At 41.1% G+C, this 24,356-nt stretch overlaps 1 protein-coding gene across 8 annotated transcripts in view; it reads right to left on the bottom strand.

Moving 5' to 3' along the window:
• Positions 1-24,356, bottom strand: part of IFT25 (intraflagellar transport 25) — a 63,550-nt gene that overhangs the window by 25,823 nt on the left and 13,371 nt on the right. For 4 of the 8 annotated variants that reach the window (XM_021096609.2, XM_013999368.3, XM_003356458.5 and 1 more), the window contains 4 exons: positions 19,339-19,445; positions 17,701-17,769; positions 13,485-13,528; positions 10,126-10,325 (listed from right to left, as the gene is read on the bottom strand). In XM_021096609.2, coding sequence (XP_020952268.1) covers positions 10,212-10,325; positions 13,485-13,528; positions 17,701-17,769; positions 19,339-19,445 — 334 coding nt within the window. In that variant the 3' untranslated portion in view covers positions 10,126-10,211. Of the gene's footprint in view, positions 1-7,415; positions 7,528-10,125; positions 10,326-13,484; positions 13,529-17,700; positions 17,770-19,338; positions 19,446-24,356 lie in introns of those variants that run through there. The other 4 variants (XR_014808238.1, XR_014808237.1, XR_014808236.1 and 1 more) reach the window with 2 other exon arrangements.

The raw sequence follows: 24,356 nt of genomic DNA, 5'->3' as shown, positions 1-24,356 counted from the left end.
AAGGGAAACGAGAAGGAATGGGAATAGACCTAAAGATGGGAATCCTTTCCTTTAGCAAAAGATTTAAACCAGAGGGCGGTGGTGGTGATGAGGGGTGAGTTTCCATGGCGACATATCTTCAATTCTAATGCAGAAGAGGAGGGTACTCTCTTTACCACCTTTGAATACATTTCAGAGAAGCCTGGCTCACTGTCCCTGGAAAACTAACACTGTCTTCACTTATCAAGAGTCACCTGGGAGGAGCACTGGTTCCGGGAAACCCGTATACCCTTGACCGAACTAGACAACGGTCACTACAAAGCTGTCATTCAGTTATACAGAAGCTTATATTTGAAATTCTGTTTCTCCACTTCCTTCCCAAGTCTCCTAATGGTCATTTATGTTAGATTACATCAGACTAATGGATAACCATTGGTATTGATCTGTTTTAACTCTGCTTCTTTTCATATTTGTTTATGACGGCCACAGCCTAAAGTACACACGGCTGTGACTTGATTTGAAAGGAAATGTTTTAAGATGCAGTAAGCTAATACAGAATGATTAAAATGTATCAGGCTATTTTGGAGGGCTTCAGTGTGATCTTTACATTATCTTTCTTAATTTGTGTCAGCCTGTTCTATCTTTTACTATAGACCAATGGAATCTGATCAGTAAAAATAGCGTGTACTGGCAGGCCCTCTTTGGGTGGGAAGAACATTCAGTTTCGATGTGTTACCTGTCTAACATGGTTTTATTCTTGTGAACTCCTTGCTAGAGTATGTTCACACTGGAATCAAACTACCTCCACAATATGACATAAAAGAATGGACTTGGGAGACATTTTTCCAACATGAAAACACATTCTCCCTGGCTCTGCCTTAGCTGCCACAATGTTATTATTTTATTTTCATTTGGCTGCCCCTGCAGCATATGGAAGTTCCCAGGCCCCGGGATAGAATCTGAACCATATCTGTGACCTATGCCACAGCTGCGGCAACTCTGGATTCTTCTTCTTCTTTTTTTTTTTTTTTTTTTTTTTAATTTTTGTCTTTTTCTAGGGCCGCACCCGCGGCATATGGAGGTTCCCAGGTTAGGGGTCTAATCGGAGCTGTAGCCACCGGCCTACACCAGGGCCACAGCAAGGGATCCAAGCCGCATCTGCAAAGTACACCACAGCTCACGGCAACGCTGGATCCTTAACCCACTGAACAAGGCCAGGGATCGAACCCACAACCTCATGGTTCCTAGTCGGATTCATTAACCATCGAGCCACGACAGGAACTCCTGGATTCTTAACCCACTGTACCAGACAAAGCATTGAACCGGTGCCTCCACAGAGACACCAGATCACTAACCCACTGTGCCACAGAGGGAACTCCTTCCATGTTATTATTAATGTTGCTATTTACTCTTTTAAAAAACAGTTATCAGGTGTTCCCGTTGTGGCTCAGCAGTTTACGAACCAGACTAGTATCTATGAGGATGCGGGTTTGATCCCTAACCCACTGAGTGAGGCCAGCTGTGGTGTAGGTTGCAGATGTGGCTTGGATCCCGTGTGGCTGTGGCTGTGGCGTAGGCCAGCGGCTACAGCTCCGATTCAACCCCTAGCCTGGGAACCTCCATATGCCGCGGGTACAGCCCTAAAAGGACAAAGGACAAAAAAACGAAAACAAAAAGCTAATAATAAAAACAATTATCATTAATCATCTATCAGGCACAGGTAGATATGTAAGCTTATTTAATCTCTATATATCTCAAAGGGGAGACTATTAGCCCCATTTTACAGATGAGGAAACTAAGGCTCAGAATTAAGTAACTTGTGGAAGGTCTCAGAACCAGTAAGGAACAAGCTGAGATTCAAACCCAATCTCTAACTTCAAACCAGAGTCCCAGCTCTGCTGCCTGCTGTCTGTATGACTTTGGTTAGGCTGCTTTGGTATCTTGAACTACCAAACAAGAAAGACATCAACAGGGCCAACCCCACAGAGGATTCATGAGTAAAGCACTCAAGAACTATGCCTGGCTTGGAGAAAATGCCATTGAAATGTTATTGCTACCATCATTATTGTTCCACAACTGCCTCCTTGTGCCCACTTTTTAGGGCTTAGGGATGGAAAAAATACAGGATAGTAGGGACACTAAATAAAAGTTCCTTCTCCCAAGGCAACTGACCAATACTGGCGTGAGTTTGTGAGGGTACACCTAGGACTAGTAGCTGTGAAATGCTGGGGCTAAAGCACATCTGAACACTGTCCTTCGGAAGAGCTAAGTTCCATAGAAGGAGGCAGAGTACAAGGCCACGCACCTCTGAATCACTTCTCAGATGGTCCTTCAATTCCTGTCTATAAATGCATAGACATCTCCCAGTTCTCAACAAATAATAGAAAGCGAAAATAGATCTCAAACATCCCAGTCCAGTTCTCTTCAGTGTAATGCTTCAGACATTAATTAAGCAGTGATTTTTTTTTTTTTTTTTAAGGCCACACCTGCGGCATGTGGAAGTTTCCAGGCTAGGGGCTAAACTGGAACTGCAGCTGCCAGCCTAAACCACAGCCACACCAATGCCAGATCCAAGCCACATCTGCAACCTACGCCACAGCTTATGGCAACACTGGATCTTTAACCCACTGAGTGAGGCCAGGGATTGAACCCACATCCTCATGGATACTAGTCAGGTTCTTAACCTGCTGAGCCACAACGGGAACTCCTGAGCCATGATACTTTTCTGAGTGCTGAGTGATGATGCAAAGATGGACAAACTTCAGCTTTTGGCCTCCAGCAGCTTAACCTCCTGGGGTGGAGGGGGTTGGGGGTGGATATACACTGTAATAACTATAATTCAAGGTGGAATATGATGGGTTAGAGCTGAGGTGAACTGTGAAGCTCAGAGAGCACAGAGGATTGAGCAATCCCTCTGAGCGGAGTGGGTCTGGGAAAGCTTTGTGGAGGTGGTAGCCTCTGGGCTTGGTCTTCAAGAATGCCTAGTACTTGTATAATCTGGGATGGGAGTGAAGAGCTTGGGAAAGGAGAAGGGTATTATTATTATTATTATTATTATTGGTCTTTTTGCCATTTCTTGGGCCGCTCCTGTGGCATATGGAGGTCCCCAGGCTAGGGGTCTAATCGGAGCTGTAGCCACTGGCCTACACCACAGCCACAGCAAAGTAGGATCTGAGCCACATCTGCGACCCACACCACAGCTCATGGCAACACCGGATCCTTAACCCACTGAGCAAGGCCAGGGATCGAACCCGCAACCTCAGGGTTCCTAGTCGGATTCTCTAACCACTAAGCCATGACGGGAACTCTGAGAAGGGTATTAAAGTAAACTAAATAACCTGGGCAAAGGTGGGAAAAAGAACCTGCCCAGGAGATTGCAAGCAGTTTGAACTCAGCTCTAATTCATGATGAAGAAAGGGCTTTTCTCTTTGAAGGGGACCTCTCTGGGTCTGGCTACCAGGAATGAACCAGTTCTGCTTGGCTAACATTGGAAAGTGCGAGCAAGTGAAAGAAACTTGTTTATGCCTTGTCCCACTCCGAGTACAATTTGCATTCCGAACATCAACTGATTTGAAGAAGATTCTTCCTCACAGCCAGTCTGTCTGCTTGCAATGGGAAGATTTACCTTTAGTTCACTTGTTCTGTAGGAGTAATGCCCTCTGTGGTACCTGGCTTTATGTCAGAGTCTGAGCCCCATTCTGGCTAATGCAAGACATTGCCTTAGGTGCCTGGCAGGAGGCTTAGGAAACCCAGGCTCCTACTCGCAGAAACTGCCCTCCAGAACTGTGAGAAAAGAAAGATTTGTTAAGCCATTCAGTCTGTGGTCTTTCGCTAGAGCAGCCTGAGCCATCTAAGACACGACCTTCATCATGCTTTACCTCCAGCAGTCTCCTCTTGTGCATCCGGCCTGGTTTCTCCTTCAGCTCCATCTCCCCTGCTGTTTAACCATTAACCAGAGCCCTATGGGGACATTCTCCATCCTCCTGAAGATGCCGGCAGACGAAGATCGCTTCAATCTGATCAAAGGTTATTGGATAAAGCTTTTGGAACCGTGACATGTTTAAGAAAGTGTCTAGCTCTGGGAGAGCATGTTGGTTCTCAGCTTCTTCCTTCACCAAATTCTGATCTCACAGTACTTAGCGAGTATGCCTCCCAGTTAGAGGCTGTAATACTTTCTTGAAGAGAAAACTTTTTTCTTTTACTTTATAATCTTTTCTTGTTGTTGAAGAAGGAGGATGGAGGAGTTTCCATCATGGCTCAGCGCTAGAACCCGACTAGTACCCAGGAGGATGCAGGTTTGATCCCTGGCCCCACTCAGTGGGTTGGGGAATCCAGTGTTGCTGAAAGCTGCGGTGTGGTTTACAGACACAGCTTGGATCCCATGTTGCTGTGGCTGTGGATGTGGCTGTGGCTGTGGCTGTGGCTGGCAGCTGCAGCTCCGATTTGACCCCTAGCCTGGGTACATCCATATGCCGTGGGTGCGGCCCTAAAAAGACACACACGCACACAAAGAGGATGGAGTAAAAATTCCTTAACGCCACCATCTTTAATCAGAAGTAACCATTCTATATTTATATATGATTTATATCCCATTAATATGATCTATGATGTCTGTATATACCATACTTAACTAATTTGGAGATGCATGGTTGCTTCTAGGTTCCCATCTTATAAACAGCATTGCTACAAATTTTGTTTATTTGTCACTTATCTGATTATTTCACTAGAATAGATTCTCAGAAGTGGAATTTATGTGTCAAAGGCTAAACACATGTTTAACACTTAGATGCACAATGCTAAGTACTAGTTTTTAAAAGGCTTGTTACCAGGGTCAAGCTACAAAGTGCTGTTGGAACATCACCTAGAAGGTGAAGCTCCCAAAAGATGCCTGAGATAAAACTCACAAAGCAGTGCTTTTTTAAAAAGTTAGTATAAATAAATAATAGACACAACTTTCATCTGTATAATATTTCTTTACCTTACTTGAGTACATGGTTAAAAAGCTATTATATTTTACCCCTTTAAATAAATATTGATTTAACCTTATTGTGATAGGCAACGGCCCACAGTAATCCAAAGATGTACATATCATTTGTTAACTTTATTAAAAACTCCTCAAGGAGTTCCCTGGTAGCTCAGCAGGTTAAGGATCCAGTGTTGTCACAACTGCAGCTCAGGTTGCTGCTATAGTGTGGGTTTGATCCCTGGCCCTAGAATTTCTACATGCCACACGTGTGGAGAAAAACAAAAACAAAAAAACCTCCTCAAGGATTTTACAGCAAAGAGATACAGACATACAAATAAATGAACAATGTTCATTTGTTTAGTCAACAAATATTTATTGAAAATCTACTCCTACTCTGTGCCAGGCACTGTTCTAGGTCTGAGGATATAGTCATGAGCAAAAGCAACAAAACTTCCTGTCCTGTGGAACTGTCCCCAAAAGGGTATGGGGGCCAAGGCAATTCATTCAATTGAGCTCCCTACCCAAGAGAATCACAGTTGAAGGAGGTTGCTCTGCTCTCATCTTCATAGCATGCTTGGGATATCATTAAAGGAAAAAAAGAATTTAAGGTGAATTCTAGTGACAGTGAGAAAAGAGGAATAAAGTACAAGAATGCTTGAAGTGCAGGACACAGAGGGGGCTACCTCAGCTGCCTAATCCCACAGGCAGGGCGGGAGGGTTGGGGTGGGGGGCTGGTGGTGAGGGTAAGAAGAGAGCATCATTTTAGGTACAGTGAGGAAGGCCTCACCGAGAACAAGATTTTGAGTCACGATCTGAAGTAAATGCGGAAGCTGGCTGTACAGCTACCTAAGGAAAGAGTCTTCAGGCAGAGGCAACAGCACTCAGAGATCTGTGCACACACAGCACAGTGGCAGCCAGGAGTTAGTGAGTAGATGGACAAAGGCCAAAGAAGAAGGAGAGAGGAAGCAAACTGGGGACAAATGAGACTTAAAATAGATGACGGGGGAGTTCCCGTGGTGGATTAGCAGTTAACGAACCCGACTCACATTCATGAGGACGCGGGTTCAATCCCTAGCCTTGCTCAGTGGGTTAAAGATCTGGTGTTGCTGTGAGCTGTGGTGTAGGTCACAGACGTGGCTCGGATCCCCCATTGCTGTGGCTCTGGCGTAGGCCCGAAGGTATAGCTCCGACTGGAGCCCTCGCCTGGGAACCTCCATGACGGGGTTCAAGAGGGAAAACCAAAAGATAAAGCCACCTCCTATTATATCTGTTGCTTGAAACGTAGTGTGGTTTTATCAAGTGAACATGAATTTTTAAAGCCTGGGAAAATGAAGGTTGAAGGATGCTTTTTTCAAATATCATAAAGTGGTATTATGAGCACAGCACTGAGACACTGGTCTCTGCATTCACAGAAGAGAGAAACAGAAAAAAAGACTTAGAGATAATTGACTAGGCCTGTGCTAAGGAAATCCAGTCCGATAACCTCTGGAGATCCCTTTCAGTTATCTGTAAGCCTTAATACAGTGTTTCTCACGTGAAGAATCATTGACATTCCAGTTGAGGAAGTTGGCAGAAAGAAAATCCTCAGCATTTCACTTTACTGAACATGAACACAATTGCGCTAAATTACCTTCCTTCTTGAAAACCTTAAATGGCTTCAGCGTTATGGGAAAATATCTGAAAGCATTAAAGGCTCTCTGTGATCTGACTATAATTAATGTAGTTTTAGTCTTATTCTTTGCCTTAGTCAGGCATATATATTCATCACTTCCTAAATATGTTTTTTTAATTCTATTTTTAAAATTTTTTTCCGCTGTACAGCATGGGGACCAAGTTACACATACATGCATACATTCTTTTTTCTCCCATTGTTCTGCTGTGTGTGTGTGTGTGTGTGTGTTTTTTCTAAATATGTTTTTTGAGTACTCACCTTCATGTCTCGGATGGCACCAACATTACTCTTGAAGTGTCTTTTCTACTCTCCCACTTATCTAAAAGCTACCTTTCCATGAGTAAGTTTGTGCAACAAATTTTGGTAAGCAAATTATCAGAATCCAAAGCCTTTCTTCCTTAACATTTTTCATGCCCCTTACTTGTTAAGGAAACCAGGCCACTTGTCCTGTAGGATGAAGCACTTTCTAGATTTGTCTGAGTATCAGTCAGGATAGGCTAGGCTATGCTGCAGTAACAAGCAACTCCCAAATCTCAATGGCTTAAAACAGTTACGTCTACTTCAGCTTAGGAGCTCTGCTATCTGTTATCATCAGTCTCACTCCCAGACCTAGAATGATGAAGTAGTTACTGTGTAGAACATCGCTGCTGGTCACTGTGGGAGAGAGCAAAGAGCTCTGTAGGGTCTCTTATCAGGAAATTAACTGCTCGGTCTAGAAGTAAACTACCCTTCATCTCATTGGCCAGAACTGGTCACTTGGCCCTACCCAAACAAAGAAGGCCAGGAAGTATCTCTTACCATGGGCAGGAGGGCAGAGATCTGGGCATCTCAGTTGAGCAGCATTAATGGCTACAAGTCTATTTGCTTCCTTGTGGTGTCATTTTACTTGTTCCTCTCTCCCTTGAATTTCCTGAAAATGAAAAATAACTCTAGATCTTGATTTGATTCAGGCTCAGTAATTTTGGCAAGAGTACTTCATAGGTTGGTCTATGTGCTTCATATTGCATCACACCAGAAGGCATACAGTGTTTAATTGTAGTAGATTCTAGCAGTAATAGACACCACTCCCAACCCCCTTCCCCGCAATTTAGTCACATCTGCTTGTACCTATGCCCTTGGGTAGACCACTCTTGTTTTGATTCTGGTCTTGGCCATGTGACCTGATTTGGGAAACAAGAGGATGGCAAATACAATATAAGCAGAGGCTCAAAGTGTTTGTACACTGTGGCTGTCCCTCTCGATACTTTCTAGAATGCTGAGACTGGTGAATGAGTTATCAGAAAATATCATGTGATTATGAAGGCTGGCATGTTCAAAATTTGTAGGGTTGGTCAGAAACCCAGGGAAGAGCTGATGTTACAGTACAGTCTGATGGCCCATCTGCTGGCAAATTTCCTTCTTGCCCAGGGGAGGTCACTCTTTGTTCTAATAAGGTCTTAAACCGAGGGATGAGGCTCACCTATGTTACAGAGGGCAATCTGCTTTACTCACCGTCCGCTAATATAAATGTTAATCTCCCAAAAAATACTCACACAGAATAATGTTTGAACAAAGATGTGGGCACTGTGATCCAATCAATATGATGCATAAAATTAAATATCACATATGTTTCACTTAGACTGTCTTGTGGGTTGAACTGGTAGCTGTGAATGCGACCTTACTTAGAAACAGGGTCACTGCAGATGTAATTAGTCAAGATAAAGCCACACTGGAGTAGAGTGGGCCCTTAATTCAATGACTTGTGTCCTTTTAAGAAAAGGAGAAGACACACAGAAACAGACATACATTGAGGGAAGATGATGTGAAGATACACAGAAAGAATGCCATATGATGCTGGAGGCAGAAATTGGACCTATGGTACCACAAGTGATTGCACAAGTCAAGGAATGCCAAGGATGGCCAGCGACACCAGAAGCTAAGAGAAAGGCATGAATCATATTCTCCCTCGGAAACGCTGGTAGGAATAGACAGTGCCAGCACCTTGATTTTTTTTTTTTTTTTTTTTTGTCTTTTGTCTTTATAGGGCCGCACCTGCAGCATATGGAAGTTCCCAGGCCAGGGGTCTAATTGGAGCTACAGCTGCCAGCCTACACCAGAGCCACAGCAATGCCAGATCCAAGCTGCATCTGCGAGCTATACCACACTCATGGCAACGCTGGATCCTTAACCCACTGAGCAAGGCCAGGGATTAAACCCGCAACCTCATGGTTCCTAGTTGGGTTTGTTTCCGCTGCGCCACAATGGGAACTCCTTGATTTCTGAATTCTAGCCTCCACAACTATGAGAGAAAACATTTCTATTGTTTTAAGGCACCAAGTTTGAGGTACTTTATTACAGCAGCTGTAAGAGACCTCCTGTGTGTTTACTTTATCAACTTGTCATAAAGTCAGATTCATGCATTTCTGTTTATTTTCAATGTTTTGGAATTGCCTTTTTTTTTTTTCCTGCTTTTTAGGGCTGCACCCCACCCACAGCAAATGGAAGTTCCCAGACTAAGGGTCGAATCAGAGCTGCAACTACCGGCTTACACGGCAGCCACAGCAACGCAGAATCCAAGCCGCATCTATGACCCACACCACAGCTCACGGCAATGCCGGATCCTTGACCCACTGAGCGAGGCCAGGGATCGAACCATCATCCTCATGGATATTGGTTGGGTTTTTTTCCATTGTGCCACAACGGGAAATCCTGGAATTGTTTTTTAATTCTAACTTTTGATTATATTAATTACGTTTTCAAATTCAAGTTGTATAATAAAATATATTCAGAGACGTCTTATTTCCTCCCAGTCTGTCCTAGACTGTTCCTTACCTTCCCAAAATATAATCAAATAATATCAATAACAGTTGTCTCTGGGAAGTAAGATTATGTGTTCCCTAACTCTTCTCTGAATTCAAACCAAGACAAAACAAAATTAAAAGAAAAAAATTAAATGATTTGTCCTACAGGACACTTTTTTTTTGTTTTTTGTTTTTTTGCCTTTTCTAGGGCCGCTTCCTACGGCATATGGAGGTTCCCAGGCTAGGGGTCGAATCGGAGCTGTAGCCGCTGGCCTACACCACAGCCACAGCAATGCCAGATCCAAGCCGAGTCTACAACCTACACCACAGCTCACGGCAAGGCTGGATCCTTAACCCACTGAGCAAGGCCAGGGATGGAACCCTCAACCTCATGGTTCCTAGTTGGATTCGTTAACCACTGCGCCACAACGGGAACTCCTACTTTTGGAACTTCTATATTGTTTACTGTCCATACTGCTCATTTAGTCCTTTGGATCAATCAATCAATAAATTAAAAAATTAAAGCACTGATATCCATAGGGCACCATGTTAGATGCTGTGGCAACACAGTGTATTATCAGTTAAATTTGTAGGTACAGTCACTTCCTTGATTAAGCTGTATACTAAAGCAAAAGCTTTTTATAGCCTACATGTTGGCCATCACTGCTGACTGATGAATCAAATTCCTATAAAATGTTGAAGAGAAAATAAATAAAACCTGAAACAGATTGATACAAATCCTTTTAATAATTATGGCTTCATGTTTAGATAAATATATTGTTAAAAAATTGTGAAGAGTATTCCACTATAATTATTAAGAAAAATTTGAGACTGTTACTCCCTCTGCAGAAACACTATACACAGATGCAAAGTGATCAAAGGCTGAAACGATTATAAATCTCAAGTAAGTGGCGTGGCCATCACGTGCCTGTAGGGGAAAAAAATCAACACAGGTGCTTTTAGCAATTCTAGTTAACCATTAAACAAACAATTAGCAGAAGAAAATGTCTGATGCAAGAATAATATTCTAGGAGTTCCCTGGTGGCTCAGTGGGTTAAGGATCTGGTGCTGTCACTGCTGTACAGCATGTTTAATCCCTAAGCTGGGAAGTTCTGCATGCCATGGGTGTGACCAATACCCAAAAAAAGAATAATACTCTAAATACGTAAGATATAATATTCAGAAAGGAAGCCAGCCACATGTAACAGTACAGTTGTTTTGATACGTATCAGCCAAATATCAGCTTTGTTTTGATGAAGAATAGCAGGTGGAGCTAAAAGCTGAACTGTATAGTTCTGATTAATTTTGGGGTTTTTTGGTCTTTTTGTCTTTTTAGGGCCACACCCACGGCATATGGAGGTCCCCAGGCTAGGGGTCGAATCAGAGCTACAGGTGCCGGTCTATACCACAGCCATAGCAACATCAGATCCAAGCCGCATCTTCGACCTACACCACAGATCACGGCAACTCCGGACCCTTAACCCACCGAGCGAGGCCAGGGATTGAACCCGCGTCCTCATGGATGCTAGTTGGGTTCACTAACTGCTTTGCCATGACGGGAAGTCCTCTGATTAGTTTTTAAAGTGCTTCTCTAAAGGCTTTTTTTTTTTTTTGTCTTTTTAGGGCTTGCATATGGATCCTGGGCCAGGGGCTGAATCCGGGCTGCAGCTGCTGGCCTACGCCACAGCCACAGCAATGCCAGATCCTTAACCAACTGAGTGAGGCCAGGGATGAAACCCGAATCCTCATGGATACTAGTTGGGTTCTTATCCTGCTGAGCCACAAGGGGACTCCAACATTACTATACTTTTACATTTATATAATCTCTCTGTAAAGCAATCTGACAATATATATGAGGAGCTATGTCTACACCCATGGACCCAGTATTCCATTCCTTGAAGTTTAATTTTAGAAAATAATTAAAAACGTGCTGATCATTGTACAACTAAAAATGTAATAAATTCATTGAGTAATAAAAAATTTTTTTAAAAAGAAAATAATTAAAAAGGTGAAGATCACAGTAGCAGGAACAGGTATAAGATAGTCCCTGCAGCTGTAATAATGACGGAGGGAGGAAAAAAGAAATTAGTTAATATTTTCTCATCTCCACACATTTGATTTAAAAATTATAATTATGAATACTGTGACATAATATTAAATTTTAAAAAGATACAAAACTTCTGGAGTCTGGTGGAACAGCAGATTAAGGATCTGGCATTGTTACTACTGTGGCTTGGGCTGCAGCCGTGGCACAGGTTTGATCCCTGGCCCCAGAACTTTTGCACGCCATGGGTGTGGACAAAAAAAAGTTACAAAACTCTTCATACATACTATTATAACTATGTGATGCATATGGTCGACAACTAGAAGAAAATGGGTATAGTAAAGGCTGTTGTGACAGGGCGCTAAAACAATGGGTGATTTCCGGTCTTCCACCCCCCCTTACTTTTCTCCAAATGCTCTATTATGCCGCAGCCCTCCCTGATCCAAAGTGAGTCCTGAAACAACATACTCAGCAGAGTTTACTTATCATAACCCATCTATAAAGATGGAGAAAAATAGGGAGAGAAAATTCAGTCTAATTAATCATTGTTCTGGTCCCCAGTGGCCTCCCCAGTCACTAGGCACACTTGGGTGGTTGAGAAGATAATTAATAGGATTCAAAATCTCCTACAGAACACTGACTTTATAGAAGCTGCTATTAAACTGTGAAGAAGGAGCCTTAACGGACAGGTTGCCTCTTTAACACCCATTTAGAGAAAACTTCATGAAATAAACCACCTAAAAAAAAATATGTTCAATTGTTTCACTTTTTGTGATTCTCTAAAACCAGGGCCTGACAAACTAACAGGAACAGAGAAACTCCTGATGAGGCAGCAGCTTCATCAACGGGCATTCATTCCACTTGACAAGCAAAGCCCAATGGAATGTTGTCGAAAACATGCTGGTCCCCTTTTCACCTTATCTCTCTTTAGCTTATTTGTTGCTGATCCTATGCTCCAGTTCCCCTTATCTGAATCTCCCTTGTCCTTTCATGCTTAAATGAACATCCATTTTTGGCATCTCAACCTTTTCTGATTCCTATTTTAAAAGGCTGGAGTTCCCGTTGTAGCTCAGTGGTAACGAACCCGACTAGAATCTATGAGGATGCAGGTTCAATCCCTGGCCTTGCTGGTCAAGGATCTGGTGTTGCCATGAGCTGTGGTGTAGCTTGCAGATGCATCTCAGATCTGGCATTGCTATGGCTGTGGTGCAGGCCTGCAGCAGTAGCTCTGATTCGACCCCTAGCCTGGGAACTTCCATATGCCAGGGGTGCGGCTATTAAAAAAAACAAAATAAAATAATAGGAGTTCCTGTTGTGGCGCAGTGGAAACAAATTTGACTAGGAACCATGAGGTTGTGGGTTCGATCCCTGCCCTGACTCAGTGGGTTAAGGATTTGGTGTTGCCGTGAGCTGTGGTGTGGGTTGCAGATGCAGCTCCAATCCCGAGTTGCTGTGGCTGTGGTGTAGGCCGGAAGCTGTAGCTCCAATTTGACTCCTAGCCTGGGATGCTCCCTATGCCGCGGGTACAGCCCTAAAAAGCAATAATAATAATAATAATAATAAATTAAAAAATAAATCTACTTAAAAAAAGGCCGACCAAATCAAATGAAAGAGGCAAGTAAATACTTCAAAATAAATGAAAGAACAAAATAAAACAAAAACAAATCAGTGAATTCTGTTTTATCCTTACTGTCATCCTGTCTATGACAGATAAGAGACTAATTTATGAACTACAATATTATTGCAAATAATATTCTGTATTGGTTGATTAGATATAGAGCCTATAATATTATGAAGGTGTTTACTAACTTTATGACTATGGAGATAGGTTTAAAATGTAACTACATTGTGCTGGCTAAAGATAATGTTTATCTCTTCAAAGTTTATTTACTCAGGTCCCCTGGTGGTACAGCAAGTTAAGGATCCAGCATTGTCACTGCTGTGGCTTGGGTTACAGCTATGACTTGGGTTGATCCCTGGCCCAGGGAGCTTTTGCAGTGTCAGGCGCAGCCGAAAAAAAAAAAAAAAAGGATATGTACTCACCATAATTTCTTCATTTTGAAGCTGCCCCTCTGTGTGTACTAGATCTAAAATACAAATTTAACAGAAATGAGTTAGGGATCAACCTGCATGAGGACAACTACTGAAATCTATGTTCAATAAAACATGATATACAGTAAATTATAGGAGTTCCCGTCGTGGCACAGTGGTTAACGAATCCAACTAGGAACCATGAGGTTGAGGGTTCCATCCCTGGCCTTGCTCAGTGGGTTAAGGATCCAGCCTTGCCGTGAGCTGTGGTGTAGGTTGCAGACTCGGCTCGGATCTGGAGCTGCTGTGGCGTAGGCCGGTGGCTACAGCTCTGATTTGACTCCTAGCCTGGGAACCTCCATATGCCGCAGGAAGTGGCCCTAGAAAAGGAAAAAAAAAAAAAAGGCAAATACAGTAAATTATAGTTAGACCAGATTTATCAGTGTTTTGGGGTTAAAAATCAACATAAAAATACAGATGTTTGAAATAAACAGTATGAAACATAAACTCCGAGCTGTAAAATACCTCTAGTGAGTATAAATAAAAGTAAATATAAATTACAGTGAATATAAAGTGAAAAATTGATAAAAGATGTAATCCTTTTCAAGGATCAAGCTACAAAGAGTAACTGCAGGCCTGAAAGAAGCTATCTTACCATTCTTATGGGAACTAACTAGGCTCAGTTTCTCACCATGAATTTTCACTATGATGCTGAGGTATGCTGCCCATGAATTCATCTTTTCTGGTATCCAGCTTCAGAAAACCTTTACTTATGTAATTTTAGGACAGATTGATTGATTAACTTGCATGGTCATGAGTTAATCATATCTAAATAACATTCTTTTGGAAACATCAAATATTTAACCGATATAACAATAAATACTGACATTATTTTTTTGATAGGCAAGAAATAGATTTATTTATTTTTATTTTTTCGGTCTTTTTGCCTTTTTTAGGGCCGTTCCTGTGGCATATGGAGGTTCCCAGGCTAGGGGTCGAATTGAAGCTATAGCTGCAGGTCTACGCCAGAGCCACAAGCAACACCAGATCTGAGCCTCGTCTTCGACCTACACCACAGCTCACGGCAACGCTGGATCCTTAACCCACTGAGCAAGGCCAGGGATCGAACCTGGGACCTTATGGTTCCTTGTCAGATTCGTTAACCACTTTGCCACGACGGGAACTCTCAAGAAATAGATTTATTACGATAGGATGCGTGTGAGAGATACAAGCAGGCAGGCAAGGTGGCTCTTCTTTAGAAATTAATTTTATTTGTATCAAAATAGTGTACATAATTTTCAAAGGCATGTAGTACAAAAAGAGAAGTCTCTGGGCAGTAATATTATGTATGACTTTCTGTTTCCTAATCTTTCTCCGATGTAATGAAAAATAGTAATGCCCTACTTGACCTTTTTTTCTCCAGTCCTGCTCCCTAGAGGCTAGAGGTAGATGTTTTCAACTCTTTAAGCCTTTTTTTCCCCTGGATTTATAACGTTTTATATACCTTTCCTTGATTTATCAATTTGTTTATTGACTTTATATTATGGTAGGTGAAAATTTAGGTCTCTTAGACCAAAATCCTTTTCCTTCTCCTGAAACTTTTCCTTCCTGCCATCCTCTCAATGTTTTTTTTTTTTTTTTTTTCTTTTTAGAGCCAAATCTGAAGCATATGGAAGTTCCTGGTCTAGGGGTCGAATCGGAGCTGCAGCTGCCAGCCTACACCACAGCCACAGCAACACCAGATCCAAGCCGCATATGTGACCTACGCTGCAGCTTGTGGCAATGCCAGATCCTTAATCCATTGAGTGAGGCCAGGGATTGAACCTGCATCCTCACAGACACTAGTTGGGTTCTTAACCTGATGAGCCACAAAAGAAACTCCATCATCCTCTCAATTTTGAAATCAATGCTTGATGGTTACACAGTTATCTGTATAAATGTTATTTACTGCTGAAATTAATAAATTATGACACATTTTCTTTCTTATACAACTCCTCTATCAGAAGTTAGTAATAACTCTTCTTTCATTTGCTTAGTTTTTTAAATATGAAAAATTAGAAAATCTCAAACATAAAAGACAGGATATAACTCTTATATACACCCATCATCCTGAATTTACAATTACCAGCATTTTACCATACTTGATTTATCTAATTTTTTTCCTAACATGTTTTAAAGCAAGTCTTAGACATCTTGACATTTCATCTTTAAATATATGATTATCATCTTCAAACAAGAATATTTTCTTACGTAACCATAATACCATTATCATATGAACATTAAAAATGCTTTAATGTTACATAACAACCAGTCCACATTAAAATTTCCCCATTGTCCCCCAATGTCTTTTCATAGTTTGTTTATTCAAATCAGAAGTGTCTCTTTTAATATAAACAGCTTTCTCTCATACACACATTTTTTCATCCCATTGACTTATTGAAGAGATTAGGTCTGTTGTCCTGTAAAATGTCCCCCATTTTCTCATATTGCCTCGTCGTGGTTTCATTTACTTTGTCCTCTATCCTCTGTTCCCTATAGTTTGGAATGAAATTAGAGCTAAAGGCTTGATTATATTCAGAGTTTAAGGCCTTCATCATATACCTGGTGATTTTTGGCTATCTTTTTTTATTTATGAAGAGTAGATCATTTGAAAGCTGTTCATAAGCCAAGCTCATTGACTCCCAGACTTTGTTAGGGTGGTCTGGAATGAGTTCGTCTTTGTCAGTATCCATAGATCTTTCTTCTGGGACCACTCAGTTTCACAAAAGATGAATCCTCCAATCTTCTGGTTGCTGTTATAAATAGCAAAGCACAGGAAGAAGGCTGGAGTTCCCACCATTCAACATGTAGGCTTCTGGGAGTTCCCGTCGTGGCTCAGTGGTTAATGAACCTGGCTAGGATCCATGAGGACACAGGTTCGATCCCTGGCCTTGCTCAGTAGGTTAAGGATCCGGTGTTGCTGTGAACTATGGTGCAGGTCACAGATGCAGCTCAGATCCTGCATTGTTGTGGCTGTAGTGTGTAAGCTTAAATCCTCCATTTTCCACTCCATGTCTCATTCAGTCTCTTTACTATGCCCGGGCTCCCTAAGTCCTAAGCCTCAACATTCAGTGTTCCTAATCACCTCTTGGGGGTGGTTTGTGAGAGGAAAGGCTGGTCACTAGCTTTATAGGGTAGGAGAAGGTACCTAGGTCCAATCATTCTGTAAATGGATGTTCAACTATTCACCCTTGTTTTTCGGGTGACTGTGTGTCACTCACACTTTTCATGGTGCAGTTGTCTTGAGTTCTAGGCCTTTCCGTGGTTATGCTTGGTAAACTGGCTTGCTTCTCAGTGATATTCTCCTTGCTGGGCCCTTAGATTCTAGTCTACTCTATTCTGAAAAGTTACTATTCCTCCATCTGCTTCCTCTCTCCCATAATATATATTAAGTGTTATCTTCTTTCATTTTCTTTTTATAGCCACACCTGTGGCATATGGAAGTTCCTGGGCTAGGGGTTAAATCAGAGCTGCAGCTGCTGGCCTACACCACAGCCACAGTAATGCCAGATCTGAGCTGCATCTGTGACCTATGCTGCAGCTTGTGGCAATGCCAGATCCTTAACCCAATGAGAAAGGCCAGGGATGGAACCCACATCTTCATGGACACTATGTCAGGTTCTTAACCCACTGAGCCACAACAGGAACTCCTCTTCCATAATATACATTGATCTCCTATATTTGCTTTGGTCTCCTGGTTTTTTGTTTGTTTTTATTTTTTTTCCTTACAGGTTTACGCTTCTCTTTATTCCTTTATTATTTTCACGGTATTTGGGGAAGAAAAGGAGATAGACACACGAGGTCAATCTGTTGTGTTTAACTAGAGGCTACCAATTTTGCTGATATTCAAATAGCACCATTAATCAGGAAGGAAGGAAAGATGAAAAAGTAATATTTATTGTTCGTCTACCATTTATCAGACACTGTGTTCATGAAAACTTTAAATGGTAGGATCATCTCTGTTTTTCAGATAAGGATTCTAAAACTCAGAAAAATTAAGTATCACATTAACAATCATATAACCAGTAAGGGAAGAAGAATCCGTTTTCAAACCTGGGTTTTTCTGTGCCCTAAATATGTCACAACAATCATTCAAGTCATCTTTACCAAAATGTAGCCCGATTAGACAGGAGAGGGCAATTCTCTACTCCCTGATGATCAGAACAATGCTGGTAAAACAAGCACATACCTCTTTCAATCCACTGCTCAAAATCCACCGGATCTTTAGAAGTGCTCTTTTCAATCCTCAAGGTCTGCACTGATAATGTAAATAAACAAAACAAATAAAGTGTTCATTATCTACCCGGTTTTATGTTGTTGTCCCCATAGTCCTTTTTTCCTCTAAGACTTCAGCATGGGTGATACTGCATAAAGTACTGGGATCAGGACCACCACATTATGAGAATCACTCAGCCTCTCTGTTTTTCCATAAGTCTCTATGTAAAATACAGTCTGTGTAACTGCAATCTTGCAAATATTTGCAGGCACAAAACACAAAGCTAGTATATAGCCTTTCAGAATTTGATATCATCTTTTTTTTGGCATACTGGTAGATAATAATACATCAGTGGTCTCGGTCATAAACTTTTATGGAAAAACTACTATGAGTCAGATATATTTATTTATTCACTGGACTTCAATCTTAGGATGAGGAAACAGGCCTAAAGAAATCAGGCAACTTAGAGAAGTCAGGCAAGGTGTTCAGTGATACAGAGTTAGTCAGCCAGAACTGGAACACAAACTTTAGCTATGAGTCCAGAGCCTTTACAAGTAATGACAGAAGAGAGAATACAGTCATTTTCCTGCTGCACTGGTTTTTCGCTTACTCCTAGGCCAGCTCCTCTTGCCCCACATCCTTTCTTCCCCTTCTCTGTTCTGTGACCTGGGAGAAAGACTGCTGGGGACTGCGTCCCCTGGACTCATTTGCCCACTGCCCAGTGGCCAGATCTGGCCAACTGCAGGCACTGACTAGAAACTGGAGGGCGGGGAGAAGTGAGGTTGGGTTGTATTTTCTCCACTCCCTTCCCACTTCAGTGCTGGGTCTTTGACAGGGGTTATGTCCCTTCTGGTTACAGCTCCTAAAAGGCAGGCCCTCAGGCACAGACTCTAGCTCTCACTGAGCTCCAGCAGTACTTTTCCTTCCCTCGGCCCAGGGGAGGTAGTGGCTTACTGCTGTAGTCAGTTTCGGGTGTCTCACCAGCCCTAGTTTGTTCCCTTAACCCAGGCCATAATTTTGTAAGTAGTCCTCGCAATAACTAACGTCTCTTCATTTGAGCCATCTGGGATGTATCGTGTTTCGTGCCATGATTCTAACACACTTTATCCTTAAATAAACATAAGACAAGATTAGGATGATGTTCCAGTGGGAGAGACTTCTCCCAAATCTCTCAGAAAACGCCATTATTAATAAAAGAATCAAAATTACCAAATGCAAATAATCAGGGTTATCAGATTTTCAGAAAGAATGTGACAGAGAACCCTGGCCAAAAGAATCAGGAATAATGACATCAAGAAACCGAGTGTTCTGGCAAGCTGGCTTCTTATGTTCATAACAGGGTCTTTTGCCAAAGGCTTTGACATAGCAAATTGCATGGAAATTATTACGTGCTTTGGAAGGGTTTCAAATTTGCCGTTTCAGAGAGGCTAACTGTGCTCCAGGCAGTCAACCCACACTCTCCACCCATTGACCCCAGCAATAAAACTGGATTCCATGGTATAAAAAAAAATTAGTCTTTTTGCCAAAAGTTTACATATGTGCCTTCTGCCTATGGAAAAACTGAAAGGTGATGAAAATTAATGAAATGAAATGAAAACATGATATGCTTACCAAAGTAACTCTGGATTACAAGCCTTTCAATCCTTACGTGTTTGTGAAAACAAATAATGAACTCTTGGGGAAACATCCCTGTGGTGGTCCAAAATGTTTCTGGATTTCTATTGTTGATTTTAAAGAAAAAAAAGAAAAGTGGAGCCAAATGTTTAGAAATGTTTAATCATAAAATTCTAGTGAATAAATATTTTAAAAAATAAACCAAAAACCCCAAAACAACCATTGGATTTTGCAACCCCTAACTGTTCATTCTGCCACTAATGTCTCTCCAACTTTAGTCATTCTTTACTACTACCAGATTATATATATTTTTTTTAAACCCAGAATTGATGTCACTCTTGTCTAAAAGCCTGTAGTGACCCCTTATTGCCTATAAACCTAAACTCCTTAGTATGGCATTTTACGACCCCAGACAATCTGGTCCCATCATTAAAGTATATCATCCCCCAACATGATATCATCTCCCATTAGTCACATTGGACCAAGATTAAAATTCTGTAAACACATCATGCAGGCTCATGCTTCTGTGTCTTAGTTTATGAGGTTCTCTTGCCCTAAAAAGCCCTTCTTCCTTTGCAAAAGTTTATTCACTTTTTGGTCCCATCTCTCCAACTCCAACAAATCAGAATAACTTGATTCCTCCTTTGCATTCACCTCACACACAGCATCCATTTTTACGATGGCACTTTTTTCTTGTGTTTTTATTGCTCCAGCTACATACTCCTTAAGTCCAGTCACTTTGTTCCTCATTTTTTTTTTTTTTTTTTTTTTTTTTTTTTTTTTGTCTTTTTAGGGCTGCACTGGCAGCAAATGGAAGTTCCCAGGCTAGGGGTGGAATCGGAGCTATAGCTGCCGGCCTACACCACAGCCACAGCAACATCAAATCTAAACTGCGTCTGTGACCTACACCACAACTCACAGCAACACCAGATCCTTAACCTACTGAGTGAGGCCAGGGACCGAACCTGTGACCTCATGGATACTAGTCAGTTTTGTTTCTGCTGCACCGTGATGGGAACTCCTCTGTTCCTCATCTTTATATTGCCAGTAACTATCACAATGGCTGACCCATAGTAGATACACAATAGATGTTCGTTGAAACAAATTAATACATGCATTCAATGTTAGTCTTGCACTATGCACAATTTTACATATATATGTAGTATTGACTACAGAAATAATATTTCTATTTTAATTATACCATTATATAAGTACATAATTATATAATTTTAAAAAGAAAAGGTTTTCTTTTTTTTCTTTCTTTTTTTTTTTTTTTTTTTTTTGTCTTTTTTTGTCTTTTCTAGGGTCAAGCCCGTGGCATATGGAAGTTCCCAGGCTAAGGGTCTAATCGGAGCTGTACCCACCGGCCTACACCACAGGCACAGCAACTTGGTATCCAAGCCGTGTCTGTTATCTACACCACAGCTCACGGCAACACTGGATCCTTAACCCACTGATGGAGGCCAGGGATCGAACCTGCAACCTTGTGGTTCCTAGTTGGATTTGTTAACCACTGCGCCACGACAGGAACTCCCTTTCTTTTTACCTTAAGTGAAATTTCCCTTAAGTGTACAATTCAATTTGTTTTGATAAATGTATGTGCTTAAGTAAGCAGTATCTCAGGATAACCAACACCCTAATCAAAATAAGGAACTTTTCCATCACTCTGGAAACTTCCCTTTTCTTTCCTTCCAGACAATCCCCACCGCCCTTATGCAACCACTGATCTGACTTCCATTGCCATAGACTATGCTATAATTTGTTCGTTTTTTTGCTTGATTTTTTTTGTTGAATATTTGGATTTCCTCCAGTTTTTTACTTGTATGAATAAAGCCTCTACTGAACATTCTTGTACAAGTGTTTTTGTGGATACGTTTTCATTTCCTTGGATAATTACTGTGAGTGGAATTGCTGAGTCATAAGGTAGAGGTATATTAAATTTTATGAGAAAACGTCAGATTTTTAAAGTGGTTGTGTCATTTTCCATTCCTAATAGAAATGGGAGGGAGTCTAGTTGCTCTATATCCTTGTCAACATTTGCTGTTATCAATTTTTTAATTTTAGCCATTCAAGTGGATGTGAAATGATGATTACGGTATTAATTTGCATTTCCCTGATGACAAATGATGCTAAGTCCTTTTTCATGTACTTTTTGGACATTCATATATTTTCTTTTCTGCTAAGTGTCTGCTAAGTGTTTTATTTTATTTTATTTTATCACACCTGTAGTGGTATAATGATCATAACAATGTGATTTCACAGGATTTCCATCCCACAGCCCAAGCACATACCCCCACCCCCCAAACTCTCTCCTCCGGAGACCATAAGTTTTTCAATGTCTGTGAGTCAGCATCTGTTCTGCAAAGAAGTTCAGTCTGTCCTTTTTTCAGATTCCACATGTCAGTGAAAGCATTTGATGTTGGTGTCTCATTGTATGGCTGACTTCACTTAGCAGTGTTTTATTTTATTTATTTTTGTCTTTTTGTCTATTCCAGGGCTGCACCCATGGCATATGGAGGTTCCCAGGCTAAGAGTCTAATTGGAGCTGTAGCCACCAACCCACACCACAGTCACAGCAACACCACATCCAAGCCACGTCTGCAACCTACACCACAGCTCACGGCAACACCAGATCCTTAACCCACTGAGCGAGGCCAGGGATCAAACCGGCAACCTCAAGGTTCTTAGTTGGATTCGTTAACTACTGAGCCACAGTGGGAACTCCTAAATATTTTATTTTTTAAAAAGCTTTTTTAATTTTTACTATATATTTGTGGGAGTCCTTTGTCAGATATATATGTATCACGAATATTTTCTCCCAGTCTGCAGTTTGCCTTTCCATTTTCTTAACTGTGTCTTTCAATGCGTATTAGTCTTATTTTTGGTGAAGTCTAGTTTTATTACCTTTTTTTTTTTTTTCTTCTCTTTTTAGGGCTGTACCTGTACCTGTTTCATATGCAAGTTCCCAGGCTAGGGGTCAAATTGGAACTCCAGCTGCTGGTATATGCCATAGCCACAGCAATACCAGATCTGAGCCTCATCTGTGACCTACGCCACAGCTCATGGCAATGCAGAATCCTTAACCCACTGAATGAGTCCAGGGATCAGACCCGCACCCTCAAGGATTATTAGTTGGGTTCTTAACCTGCTGAGACACAATAGAAACTCTCAGTTTTATTACCTTTTTCATGCTTAGTAATTTTTGTGTCTTCATTAAGAAATCTTTGCCTACTTCATTGTCACAAAAGTACTTTTTTAGGTTTTCTTTTAGAAGCTTAAATATTTTAGCTCTGAATTAAGTTCTATGATTCATCTTGAATTAATTTTTGCATTTTGTATGAGGTAGCGGTTGAGGTTTATTTTTATCTACATGTTTATTCGGTCATTCTAGCACCAAATGTTAAAAATACTTTGCTTTCCCAGGGAACCCTCCTGCACTGTTGGTGGGAATGTAAATTGGTACAACCACTATGGAAAACAGTAAGGAGGTACCTTAGAAAACTATATATAGAATTACCATATTACCCAGCAATCCCACTCTTGGGCATATATACGGACAAAACTCCTTGAAAAAGACACATGCACCCATATGTTCATTGCAGCACTATTCACAATAGTGAATGGAAAGACATGGAAACAACCTAAATGTCCATCAACAGATGAATGGATTAAGAACATGTGGTATATATACACAATGGAATACTACTCAGACACAAAAAAGAACAAAATAATTCCATTTGCAGCAACATGGATGGAACTAGAGACTCTCATACTAAGTGAAGTAAGTCAGAAAGAGAATGACAAATACCATATGATATCACTTATATCTGGAATCCAATACATGGCACAAACGAACCTTTCACAGAAAAGAAAATCATGGACATGGAGAACAGACTTGTGGTTGCAAAGGGGGAGGAGGAGGGAGTGGGATGGATTGGGAATTTGGGGTTAATAGATGCAAACTATTGCCTTTGGAATGGATTAGCAATGAGATCCTGCTGTACAGCACTGGGAACTATATCTAGTCACTTATGATGGAGCATGATAATGTGAAAAAAAATGTATATATGTATGTGTGATTGGGTCACCTTGCTGTACAGCAGAAAACTGACAGCACACTGTAAACCAGGTATAATGGAAAAAAATCATTTAAAAAATAAAAGAAAAAAAAACTTTCCTTTTCCTATTGATTTACCTTAGTGTCTTTCTCTAAAATTAATGGACTATACATAGATGTGTATGCATTTCTGCCCTCCCATGTTATTCCATTCATCAGTTTCTGTATCCTTATCCTTTTGCTGAAAATTAGTTGACTTTATATGTATTGGTCTATTTCTGGGCTCTCTAGTCTGTTCCACTGATCTATATTGATCTATCTTTACAAAAGTGCCATGCTGGATCTGTCTTTGCAAAAGTGCCATGCTGTTTTGATTACTGTGTATATAAATTTTGCAATCAGATAATGTAAGTGCTCCAACTTCTTTTTCAAGATTAGTTTGACAAAAGTAGGTCTTTGCATTTCCATATTCATTTCAGAATCGACTTGTTAATTTCTATGTAAAAGTCTATTGAGGAGTCCCTGTCGTGTCTGAATGGGTTAAGAACCCAACATAGTGTCCATGAGGATGCAAGTTTGATCCCTGGCAGGTCAGTTGGATCCGGTGTTGCTGTGGCTGTGGCACAGGACAGCTGTGTGGCTGCAGTTCCATTCGATTCCACCCCTAGCCTGAGAACTTCCATACACCGCAGGTTTGGCCTTATAAAAAACAAAAGAAAAAAAAAATCTATTGCAATTGTACTGAAGCCCTAAGTCATTTTAGAGAGAAACTGCCATTGCAACAATATTGAGTTTTCTGTTCATTTATATCTTTTCATTTATTTAATTGCTTTTTTTGGGAGGGGAGTTGTCTTTTTAGGGCCACACCTGAGGCATGTGGAGGTTCCCATGATAGGGGTCAAATTGGAGCTACAGCTGCTGGCCCACACCACAGCCACAGCAACACGGGATCCTTAAC

Source organism: Sus scrofa, chromosome 6 (genome assembly GCF_054392235.1).
Source record: "Sus scrofa isolate SSC_HxYL_T2T_F1_AM1 chromosome 6, Sscrofa_HxYL_maternal_Yorkshire_Landrace_v2.0, whole genome shotgun sequence".
Taxonomy (NCBI): domain Eukaryota; kingdom Metazoa; phylum Chordata; class Mammalia; order Artiodactyla; family Suidae; genus Sus; species Sus scrofa.
The sequence above is the reverse complement of the archived record's forward strand: the minus strand, read 5'-3'. Positions and strand labels throughout refer to the sequence as shown.